The sequence below is a fragment of the Daphnia pulex genome, chromosome 6 (genome assembly GCF_021134715.1).
Source record: "Daphnia pulex isolate KAP4 chromosome 6, ASM2113471v1".
Lineage (NCBI taxonomy): Eukaryota > Metazoa > Arthropoda > Branchiopoda > Diplostraca > Daphniidae > Daphnia > Daphnia pulex.
In genome coordinates this window covers 6059828-6071723 of record NC_060022.1, presented here as the reverse complement: position 1 = coordinate 6071723, position 11896 = coordinate 6059828, and the positions used below count along the sequence as shown (strand labels likewise).

The 11896-nt window shown below is 44.3% G+C and overlaps 1 protein-coding gene across 4 annotated transcripts in view; it reads right to left on the bottom strand.

The window, feature by feature from the left end:
• The window catches only part of LOC124196506 (nephrin-like), a 41669-nt gene that overhangs the window by 6519 nt on the left and 23254 nt on the right, over positions 1–11896 (bottom strand). For 2 of the 4 annotated variants that reach the window (XM_046591620.1, XM_046591621.1), the window contains exons 3-9: positions 4478–4657; positions 2620–2772; positions 2344–2514; positions 1942–2232; positions 777–1076; positions 534–673; positions 226–379 (exon numbers count right to left, since the gene is read on the bottom strand). In XM_046591620.1, coding sequence (XP_046447576.1) covers positions 226–379; positions 534–673; positions 777–1076; positions 1942–2232; positions 2344–2514; positions 2620–2772; positions 4478–4657 — 1389 coding nt within the window. The remainder of the gene's footprint in view (positions 1–225; positions 380–533; positions 674–776; positions 1077–1941; positions 2233–2343; positions 2515–2619; positions 2773–4477; positions 4658–11896) is intronic. The other 2 variants (XM_046591622.1, XM_046591624.1) reach the window with 1 other exon arrangement.

The following is an 11896-nucleotide window of genomic DNA, read 5'->3' as shown; positions in this document are numbered from 1 at the left end:
GGCGGATCGGCGAACGCAAAAAAATGAAACTCGTGTGTGCAATGCGAGACGGACGGTTGCTGAATTAAATAGTAAATAAAAATAAATAAATAACGAATGCACAAGTATGATACTCCGCTTTCCGGCAGGACGGATGTACACATACGCACAGGCTTTTTTTTTTAATTTCTAAATAGAAATCTCTTTGCCTGACACAGAAGACACCGAAAGACAGGTGTAACTTACACTCAATTCTGATAGTGGTAGAATCAACCAAATTTCCCTCGAGAGCCGGATTGGTGGCCTCGCAACGCAGTTCCTTGCCGTTGTCCTCCCGTTTGGCCTGCATTTCCAGCAGTGACTGTGCAACACTGCCGTGACTCGTGTAGTTGGCTTTGATCTAATTTCGCCAGTTACGTTTCCGTTGGCGAAACCCCGCCAAACAAAAATTGAAAGAGAAACGGAAGGACGAGAATTTTGATCAGTATCAAAATCGAACGGATGATCCCCATGAAAACGGGTGGACGGACTGACGGACACGAGTGTCAATTTACCTCTTTTCGGCTACCCGATAGAAACCACTTGAGCGTGGCAGGAGGATTGCCACCCATCGACATACAATTGAGTTGGTAGAAAGTGTTGTCTCGAATGGTCCGGTCTCGCATACCAGTGATGCTGGGCGCTTCAGGCGGATCTACACGGAATTCATTCCGAATTTTCGAAAGGAAACGTCGAGGGGAAATTTTATCATTTTTGTTTCTTCCTTTATGGGGCGGCGGAATTCGAAAGAAACTTACAGACGACGCTGATGATTTTCGTCTCGGCGACACGCTGAGCCAAATCGGCGACGATGGCGTGGCAAGAGACGGTCACGTTTCGTCCCGTCGCCCGGATGGTGTACGTCAAATTGGATGACGAGACCCATCCACCGTCGGGCGAAGTGGCAATGCGCGACCCATTTTCGCGCACTTCCCGTCCGTCCAACACCCACGTAATTCGAGCCACCGGATTGCTGTTGGTCGTCGAGCATTCCAACGACACAGTGTCGTTCACTTTGGCCTCACTCGGACCCGTTACCGTCACAGTTTTCGGCCCGACTGTAGGAAGATGAAACGGATCAATCCCCATTTTCTCAAACGAATATTGGATAATGTAAAATAATGATAATTGCTTCAACGCTATTCATTATGAATCGGAATACAAAATAACGTGATTAGCGTGTTCGGCCAGCCCCGACGGAGGTGCCCATTTCTCTACAGACGCAAATGAGAGACGCCTTGGACGGCCTAATAAAATCCTGCGACTCGCGTTAAATAAAAATATAAAAAAAAACTAGATAGGAGAGGAAACTGCTTTTCAAACGAAGTTCTGGGCGTCCAAGCCCAAAGATCAATACGGCCGTGCGTCTGTTTTTCGAGGAAAGGAATAAAGAAGCAAGAACGGCGAAGAGGCGAGGGAATTAGGAAACAATACAATCTCCGGACCATCTTGTTCCTACTCCTTCTCCACTCATCTCACCGAAATTTCTTTAGGCGATGACGACGACGACGGCGGTCGCTGTCGACGTACTTTTTTGGGTGGCCTTTTCTACTGCACGTACGAGTGACACAAACCGAGTGCCGACAGCAATGTTGAAATAAAATAAAATTATAAATAAAACTGAAAAAAAAGGCCCTCAAAAGAATGCGGCGGGCATGTCTCCATGTTGTTGATATCATTCGAGAGAGAAGAAAAACGAGAGAGAAAGAGAGAGAGGAAGGCATGGAAAGTTCTACGCCAAAAGAGTTGACAGTTCAATTTTGGGAAATTACAACTCGGAAAAGCGATAAGGTGATATCAAGCGAATACGGCCCTCTATTTACAATAGCCCCCATTAATACCTGAAGATGATGTTTAATGTTTAATCTATTGGTTACCGAAACCCCTCTAAAAACAGTCACCATGGAAAGCGGATGGACTTACAGTGTACGGTGAGCGTGATCTCGGCTTTCATTGGGGTTGGGCTAAGCAGATTTTTAGCCTCGCAGCGGAATCGAGCGTTATTGTCGCTGGCATCGGCCCGAAAAACGTAGACGTTTCGAGATTCACGAGCATTCGTTTCGTAATTGTGATCGATCTTCTTTTCGTTCTTGTACCAGACGATTTCCGCCAGAGGATTGCCTCCGCGTGAGATGCACTCCAGTTTCACTTCCTGGCCCATACGAACAGTTTCACCTTCCGTGTATCCGATAATCTCAGGCGGACCGGGTGGATCTGCATTTTAAAAGAATCGAGATTTAGAAAACGAACTTTCATTTCCGACACCAGGATGAAAAATAATGAGGCCATGAATGACAGAATAGACACAAAATCAAGCATCCTTACATTGAATGTTGAGGGCTACACTGGCACGTTTAGGTGCAATCAGGGCCGGATGACGGGCTTCACAAGTGTAGTCGGCGTCATTATCATTTGGCTGTGCTCGAATTGTCAACTTGGATCGGGTGTCGAAGCGACGAGGCATTTCAGCATCGGTGGTAATGTTCTCTATCCGATCTGCAACAGTAGCAACACAAACGAGACAAGGTTTCATTATTAGTAAAACAAAGACATCGATAGTGTATCAAAGCGGGAGAAGGTAGTTGCTGCTGTTGCACTCACCGGATTTAATTTCAACGTTACGCTTGAACCAAACGATCTCGGCGGCCGGTTTGGCGTTGCGTACCAAACACTGGAGCAACAATTCCTCTCCCTCGCGAGACATGATCGGTGATCCAGTCGTATGGTCGACAATTTCCACGCTTGTCGGGGGAACTATAGAACAGATGAAAAGATGAGGTAAGTATAAATGCTATTTGGCATTCACAGACAATGGGTAATAGTTGTTCAAACAATCCTGAATGGGGTGTAATGTGACGTTTTATCCATTTTCGCTCATCTCATCCGACCGACATTCGGTGATTAAATAAATTTCAGTCGACAAGCTACCGGAGCTGACTACCAAATACTGGTGGATGGTTGAATGAATGCACCCCACCACTCGTTATCCAAGGATTTTAATTACGGTATTGATTCTATTCAACGGTGTACACACACCCACACAAACGCCGGGGAAGCGGACGGCCTCAACGAAATGCGGAAAGGACTTTTTTTTTCTCTCGTTCTTTTTTCCTTTTTTTCTTTTTCTTTTAATTTCATTTTTGCTAATTGGATCCTGTCGGCGAACCCAAAAGTTATTGAACCATTCCAGGAATTTTGTTAAAAATGAGGAATGCTTTATTAAATACTTGATGACCCATGTTCTGTGATATAACCCATTAACAACTAAATGAACCAGAATATTACGAAAATTCGTTAGGTCAGTAATCGAATTATCGAGAAAAATATACTGGTGATGATTTCCGGCGTTCTTAAAATGATTAGTAATTCAAAGGACGAAGGAAGAAAGTTATCAAAGTGAATACGTCAACAGCGCAAAAGTTTTTCTTTTCTATGCCATTTTTTTTTGCCGGTTCCCTCTTGAACTTGTTAAAAGTTTTTCGGTGAGTAAACTCTACTAGCATAACTTTGGCATCACATGAGGGAGGAGCCAGTAAATAGAAAACCCCTGCAGGGCCCTACAATGTTAGTTGGAAAGCCCCGGAAGCCCTCTCTGAGGCGCCTATTCAAATGATAATTCACTGCCGGATGGAAACGGTGAATCCGCCAGCAGCACGAGTCGAAAATCTCCTTGTGAATGAATCGAGACAATGACGCGAATTTTCATTCCTCCAGCGTAGAGGGATTTCGGTTAGTTTTGCATTACAGGAGCAAGAGTGGATAGAAAAGGGTCACCGACGTAGGGAAATTGAATGATCCAGCGGGACTTCTTTTACTTCCCTCCCCCTCCCTTTCACCTAACTCTATCTCCGAACGTTTCAAAAGAGCAGCTCAGCCAACGGGCTTGCAGGGGGGAAAACCGTAAGGGTTTAAAAAGATTTTCTGTCTCACCAGTTCCTCAAATGTATAGACATCTGCAGATGGTTGAACTACTCGAATCTCATTGACTTTAGGAGCTCTCGAACGGAAAACCAACTATCCATACTAGTGTGCAATGGTATGAACGCAAACTTGGCGAGCTATTAGAGTTCCTTCAACTTGGAGTTTTGTTTGCCAACGAAGGATCCCCAGGCCGCCTCAAAAGTCGTACTTTCAAGTTCTGCTATTAAAGCGACATCAGTTCAGTCAGGCGAACTTGTTGGCCGCTACTAAAATACTGAGAAGTATAAAGGGAAAAAAAGAACTTTTTTTTTTTGCCAAAGCTTTTTTGCCCGTCTCTGCATCATCGTTGTTGTTGTTTGTTGTTGTTGTTCACGAGTGTGTTAATCGAACCGTTAGTTTATCCTTCCTCCTCACGCTCCAAACTTCGTTCCAGCGAGTTTTGCCGACTTTTACCGAATACTTTTGATACTACATGACGTCGTTTTCATTGCTTCGGCACTCCCGGGAGCGCTGCGGAGCCACCAATCATCCGACTTACTGAGTACGGTGAGCTGAGCGTCGGCCCGGATGGGTTTAGACAGTCCCCTCGGTCCCACCTGGCACTGATACTCAGCGTCGTCGTCCAGCGTCGCGTTCTCGATGCGAATGTTGTGTTCGCCCTGTTCCTCGCTGCCCATGATCGTGTAGCGAGGAAAGGACGGGATTGTCCGTTCAAATCCTGTAACAAAAAGCAGAAAAAAAGGTTGAGCATCCTGAATGAAACAGAGTGAATAAACTAGGAAGGCATCAGCAAACGGAACAAATACACGGACAAGTATCACACACAGGTTGCCTCGGCCAACATTGATCTTTGATGGAGCACGGAGTGGATGATCTAGGTCGCCTAATAGCGAAACGCCCTCAGAGAATCCATTATTCACCAAGTCAAGTAGTTTGCCGTATCGAATTCCGTCGAACAGCGACTGGGGGAGGGCGGAAATTCAGAAACCATTACATCAGTTGCCATAGAAACCGATCGAATCATTCAGATGTATATATCGAATGGGCACGTTCAAATTGTACCAACGGGGAACACATTCTTAGAAGAGAGAAGAGAAGAGAATTGACCATTGTCATGACGACCAGGGGTTTCATTATGCTCGTGCTGCTGTGCTCCAGCGTCAAAAGCTTTCCGGCCCAAAACTCCCAACCAGCTTTTACAAACAAAAACAGCCGACATCTTTGGAAATTGAGAGACAGACAGCGACCCAGTCAAGGGTGTAAATGAACGTCGTTTTTACTTCGTTTCTTTCTCTCCGGGCCTTTAACAAGGAGCCCCCAAACATCAGCAACCTGGGCCGTGTCTTCCGTCTCCTATGCCACTCTATTCAAAAGGAAAACAAAGAAGAAGAAAGAAAGCGGTAGAAGAGCTCTTAGAAAAAAAATTAAATGAAATAGGGAGCTGAATAGCAGCAGCAGCAGCAGCAGCCCCCAGTTTTCTGTTAAATTAGCTTGTCTCGTGTCACGCTCGACCCCGGTTCACGCTAGGCTGAACACGCTCCAGCACGTTCCTCTTTCTTTCTCACTGGCTGCCTTCTTCTTCTTCCATTGGAAAATGAAAGAGGAAAACGAATAAGATATCTACATAATCATAGGCCCGCAACAACAATAATAGAGAATTGAAACGTAGAGAAAGAGAGAGAGAGAGAGAGAAAGTCATGAATGATTGACGACAACTGCGGGCTGCTAAAAATGTGTACGCGACGTAATGGAATGAAATTCAATTCAACTACCGACTTTCTTTGTGGACATTCTCTAACTAAAATGTCGTCTTGTGCTGCTGTCGGTATTTTCTAAGCTCGAAAATCCTTCAACTCTCGCACGACGCGGTGAGGGAAATAAAAAAGAACCGAGGCGCAAATAGTTTAAATATCTCTCCGTGCTTTTTTTTTATATATATTTCATTATTTAGGAGGCATTTTCTATATAGTTTGGGCGTCGTTCAAGACGACATTTTCTGGCTTCCCCATAACAACGCGGAGGAGGAAGAAGGAAAAAAGAAAGGTTTTCCCAAAAGGATTGAATGCCATTGAAGAAATATCGGCAATACCGGGCGCCGTGCGGCTTCCTGAAAATCGGCATTCATGCATGGCATCAGCTATCGTCGTCTTTTTTTTTCCCCGTCATGTCGTTTTTTCTCCTTTTTTCCCTCAGTATATTTTGGTTGTCGCTTCCTTTGTTACACACAAGTCGAAAAGTCTTCAATTCTATAAACTACTGTACATTGTCTGCCAAGCGTTATTTTCATTTCCTTCTTTGTTTTATTTCTCTCCTTTTTTTATCGAGTTACATCTCGTCAGACCTTTTACTTTTTTTTTCGCTTTTCATTTAAACCTACTCTAGCTTTCAATTTCAACATCAACAATTCATGTTTGCACTGCGAAGGTTTCGCTGTTGCGGACTCAATGCCAGACTGGACTTTCCTATGCAACAAACAAGTCTAATAAATAAAGCTACACATGAAAAAGAATAAAATCCAATGAAAGAGGGGGACGAATAAGGGGGACAGTTTCCATGGTGAAAAGAGTGTTAATTCGGCAAAAGTTGCTCTTTTTTTTCCCTCCTCTCCCGATTCCTTTATTGTGTGTATGTCTGCGTGAAAAGATCCTAGTGAGCTTTTTTGTCAGCTTTCGCTCATACTTGTAAATATTTGAAGCTAGATGCTGCGCTTGGCAATGCGTTCATGTGTACTTGTCGGACAAAGGAACGTAGGAGGTATACATATAATACCTCCCCGAGGCAAAACAGCAGCTCTTTTGATCTCAAGTCGAGGTCCGTGACGAGTTTAGACCGGCAGTAGCACAACAGAGCACAACAAATCTCCTATTCTCCTTTGACTGGATTCGCGTAAGTCTTTGCGGCTTTTATTTGATACTATTTTTGTATTTTTTTTTTTGTGTGTTTTTTTTTTGTTGGGAGGCATTTTCAGTTTGGAGGTTTATTCTCCAAAGTTGCCCGAATAAACAGTAACCCAAACTATGTATAGAGAGAATATCCATCGGGAGACTCTGTGTACCAACTTTTGCCCTGTGTGTAGTTTATAGTTACGACGCATATTAGGTACACACATTTACAGACATAAATTACTGTGTAACTTCCATCCGGCCAGCCAGCCCAGCCAGCTGGAGTACTCGAGTCGAGGATTACGTACATTGGCCTAAGGTGAGCAGAGTACAGACATACGCATACAAGAGCAACAAGGAGAAATAGCCGAATCGATGAACGACCCTCTGGAGAAATAGAGGAGAGAGAGAGAGAGGGAGAGGATGAAGACTTGACGATCCCGTTTGAAACTCAGGTGGGAGTGAGATGGGAAAGCGAAACAAGAGAATAAGAGTACGGATGAGGATGAGAAAAAAAAAATGGTAAACATGACAAAGAGGATTGCAGCAGTCCCACCCCACCTGGGGGTTTGTAATAACGCCCACTCGTGCAATACGAAAATATCTGAAAACTACAGGCCCCGTGTGGGTGCCGTGTACAAGTAAAAGTCGAAATGAACGGTTACTTAAAGTACAGGCTACACATTTACAGGTCGGGGTCTCCGGGATGGCTGATGAGAACAACCCCGGCCAGATCACGAAGCGATTCGTCAGCAAAACAAATAGAAAGTATAACCACTCACACAAAAAAAAAAATAAGAAAAGCAGAAGCAAAGACTCGTCTTTGTTGACATTGAGACGAGGTTTTCCCTTTCTCTATCTACATACACAGCAGCACGCCATACGACGACGTCTATGGGATAGTCAGAGAGAATGATGGAAGGCCTTCTTTTGTTCAACACCGTCTTAGTTTTCCCAGCCATCAAATAAAGGCCAAGCAAAGAGACATGAGCAGCCCATTGGGTTCATCTCGTTTCAAGACGGTCGGAAACGACCGAACGTATTCCTCGTGTAAGGAATTGCCGATGCTTTAAAAAGAAAAATACCAATAGAACACAAGACGAGACATGGTTTGCAGATCCCAATGTTGTTCACGACTTCACGACACAGCTTGTTCCCTTCATTCGGCCGTATGCTCTTTACAAAACATTCAGCCCTCTGGGGGGATAGAATAAGAAAGAGGGTAAAAAAAATCAGCTAAAGGAAATAACTAAAAAGAATCATACAAGACAAGAGTAGAAGATGGTCGTCGACGACGTCGTTTTCATCATCGACAAGCCGATCACGATCGACTCATTAGAGAGGGGTACCATCCTTCCCTCCTTTCATCCTTCTTTTCTATTTCTTTTATATGTCGAATGTGTTTTATGACTGACCGCGCCGCGTGCACATCCCCCACCACCAAAAAAAAAACCGACTCCGGTCGTGTCCCGGATCCTCCTCCTCCTCCTCCGTCATCCGAGGAAACGTAAAAGAGCAAAAGGTCAACAAGATCCCACCGTTTTCATTTTCTTCTTTTCTCTTTTCAAGACGCACCATTTTTTCCCCTATTGTTGTCGGATCGCGTGGAATCAAACTAGAGACGATGAAATATTATTCAGAAAGAAAAGTCTGTTGAATGCTCGAGTCGACGATTACCAAGACACAATGCATTTTGGGGGCCCTTACTCTTAATGAACTCTTGAAAACTCTTGATGTGTGTAAGTCAATCGGCCGTTAATGACACGACAAGTCGTGCACAACCACACGGGCCGAATTGCTTTCGGATTTTCTACTAATGGGGAAAAATGGGTGGAAAAGGTTACGTTGGTTAGGCAGGGGGGAGAGAGAGAGAGAAGACAGCTGTTTAGACCTCCCCCTTTGTAGACAGCATCTTCCAGCTGAAGATCGGGACAAAAAAGCACAACTAACCCGCACACACAAGCGTCTCACATTTCCTCGTACAAGAACCCCACCACCACACGGAGCTGCTGCTTCTTTATTTCTGTTTTATTTTTTTTTATGACCCAATCTGTTATTACATTCCATGAGGTCCCCTCTCCTAGTTCCGTCAATATACTATACCATTTACTCCGGCCGTTCTTCTTTCATTTTTTCGTCCATGAGGCAAAAACGAGAAGAGCTTTCATCTTTTCTTGCTACGGGATTTTGACAGTCTAAGACTTCATTATCGAGTTCTTGTGTGTTTTTTTGTTACCCTTTTGTCTACTTTCAACTAGCCTTCAAAAGATTCTGCATCATCATCAGCCATTTTTATTCTTTTTTTTTAATATTTCGCCATTTCTTTGTATACCAGTAGATCTGCCATTGCCCAAATGTCGGAAAGACGAAGAAAATGAAGAAGCGGGATGGAAAAAAGGAGGGCAGCGAGATCAATTCAGAAGCAATCTAATCCACGCACGGCGGAGGTTTTTGAAAAGGCGAGTCTAATTGAATTAGAGTCTCGAAGCGTCGAGTGAAAAGGGAAGAAGAAGAAGAAGACGAACAAAAAAAAAAGCAATAGCCCCCAACAACTCGTTACGTTACGTATCGGTGGAGAGAGAAATAAGAGAGAAGCCGAAAGGGGGCTCTTTCGCTTCGTTCATTTTCAGCCGAGGGAAGAAAAAAAAATAACACAAGGGAGGTAATAGGAAATCAGCGACTAATTTGATTACACCAGTGCCAGTTTGATGTGATGATGGGGAAAGGGAGGGGGAGACTGGGGTACAAACCAGAAGAAACTAAGAAGAAGAAAAAAAAAGACAAGGTTTTTTTTGTTCTTGTGTCGAGCGGCCGACAATGCGACAGACATGGAGCGAGGTGCCTGCCGCTCACGTTGGCATCAAGTTATGTATATGATTCTTTCCCTATGTTCGTCCAGACGATCTTTTGGCCGAGAACAAATGAAGACTGGCCCGTCATAAATATCCGGGCCGAAGAGGAGAAAAGAACCCCAGCCACACAGACAAAATAGGAGAATAACTTTCCTGATACGAGTCAAAGGCTTGGGGTGCGCGATAAGCGGGTCGAGAAATGAGACTCTTGATCGCGCCATTCACTGGGATTTTCACAGGAACAATAATAACACAAAATGCAGGGGAGATAGGAAACAAAAGGAAAAACGAGACAAAGAGCGAGAAACTTTGGAAAAATAGATGAAGACAGAAGACAAAGTTTTCTTGTTATTACTTGGCCGGTCCAGGGAATAAAGGGATTGAAGGAAACCGTACATGCATTTTCTTTTGATTCACTTTTCGGAAGGGAAAGAAGAAAAAAAGAATACGACTTTGTATACAACTCTGTGTATGATTACATTTGTTGGGTATCCTATTGGTTGTGCCCATTTTGTAGCCCCATTTTAAATGCCTTTATTTCGTTCCGCCCGTTTTAGAAAATCTATCCAACGTTTTCTTTGAGTCTTTAAGAGGAGCCAAGCCAAAGAGAGAGAGAGAAAAGCCTCCCACGCCGTCGATTACACCAGGGAGGCGGACTTACATTAAGAAATATCGCCTCAAAAGTTCACGGAGGACAAAGGCATCAACGAATCTCCTCTATCCAGTTGTCTTGGGTTAACGCCCAAATAACGTATCAAAAGCCATCCCGACGAGAGAGATTGTTATGCGTAATGTAACATCACAAGATGACCACAGACATCTCGGCCCGATCTCTTTCAACATTTATTTAAGTAAATAAACAAACATCACACACACACGAAACTATTTTGAAACCATTTGGGGGGGTTGAAAGAGTTGGCTCGGCGAGTCATGTTATTTTCTCTTCTACTTTTTTTTCTCGTGGGGGGGTGATGTGTGGTCCGTCTATCCGTGTGCTGTGAAATGGACGGCAGTCTCGTAGAGGAGACACAATCCTATATAGCGTCAAATATATAACCTAGCAGCCTGTCGTAAAAATCAGTCAACAACACACACACACACTCTTCTCCAGCGTCCCTCTCTATGTGTAAGTTTATATTTTTTGGCTAGCGCGCGAGCCGTTCCGTCGTGTTGCATTTCTTTTATTCCTTTTGGACCTCTGTGTGTTCCAATGTTTACGACAGGGCCGCGACACGAGATAAGCTCGCACCGGTGCGCAGACATGAACACAAGAGGCATGACAGACAAGACACAAGAAAGACTCTCTTCTTCTTCTTCTCCTCTTAGTTTCGCTAGAGGCCAGACCTGGACGGCCGGTCACAAAGCCTTTTCCCCCATCACCTAAGATTTTTTTTCTTTTACTCAGCTTCTTTTTATCTCGGGATAGATAGAGGGAGAAGAACTCTTTTCTTAGAGGCTGATGAAGATCGTGTCTGTGCGCGACATCCTTCATTGCCCATGTGTCCACCTTTAGAGAAAAAAAAAGGAGAGAGCCACTCCACTAGCATCAGCTAAGAAAAGAGCTAAAACGGCGCAATGCCACACGTTGGAAATGATAACAATTCCGCTAATGGCGAAGGGAACGAGGCAAGCTGGGCGCCACCCAGGTAAATTCAATGAACCAGGATGAGGGATGATTGACACTCGGATAGCCGTGCCCAACACCACCGACCACCATTTGGGCGTTTTTTTGGTTGGCCGTTAAAGGTTACGTTTTGTATTTCCTTCGTGATCTTATTCTGAAGAATGAAGGGGAGAAAAAAAAAGGAGAGAGAAGAGGTAATTGCATCACCCCGACAGCGACACTTGGTTTTCTACACAGGGCGAGGCGGGGAAACGGTTGTATTTTTTTGTTATTGAGTTGGATGTTGTTGTTCAAGCCAACAAAGAAAAGGGAAAGAGGTTTTTAAGTATGGACGTCGTAGACGATGTTATCGATCACCTTTTTTGTTCGGTACCCTTAATACATTTTGAGTTTTGAGGGCCGTGTGGGCGCGAAAAAAATGAGAAGAGGGCAACTTTGAATGATGATGGCCAATGGTCGAACGGATATTTTGACACATCATCGACGTATCAAGAGTTTCTCGTTGGCTTGGCAACGGCTACTCACAAACTCGGGCCAGCACTTGCTCAACTTCTCGATGGAGTTTGCAATCGGTCCATTTATCATCCCAGTCGGACCAC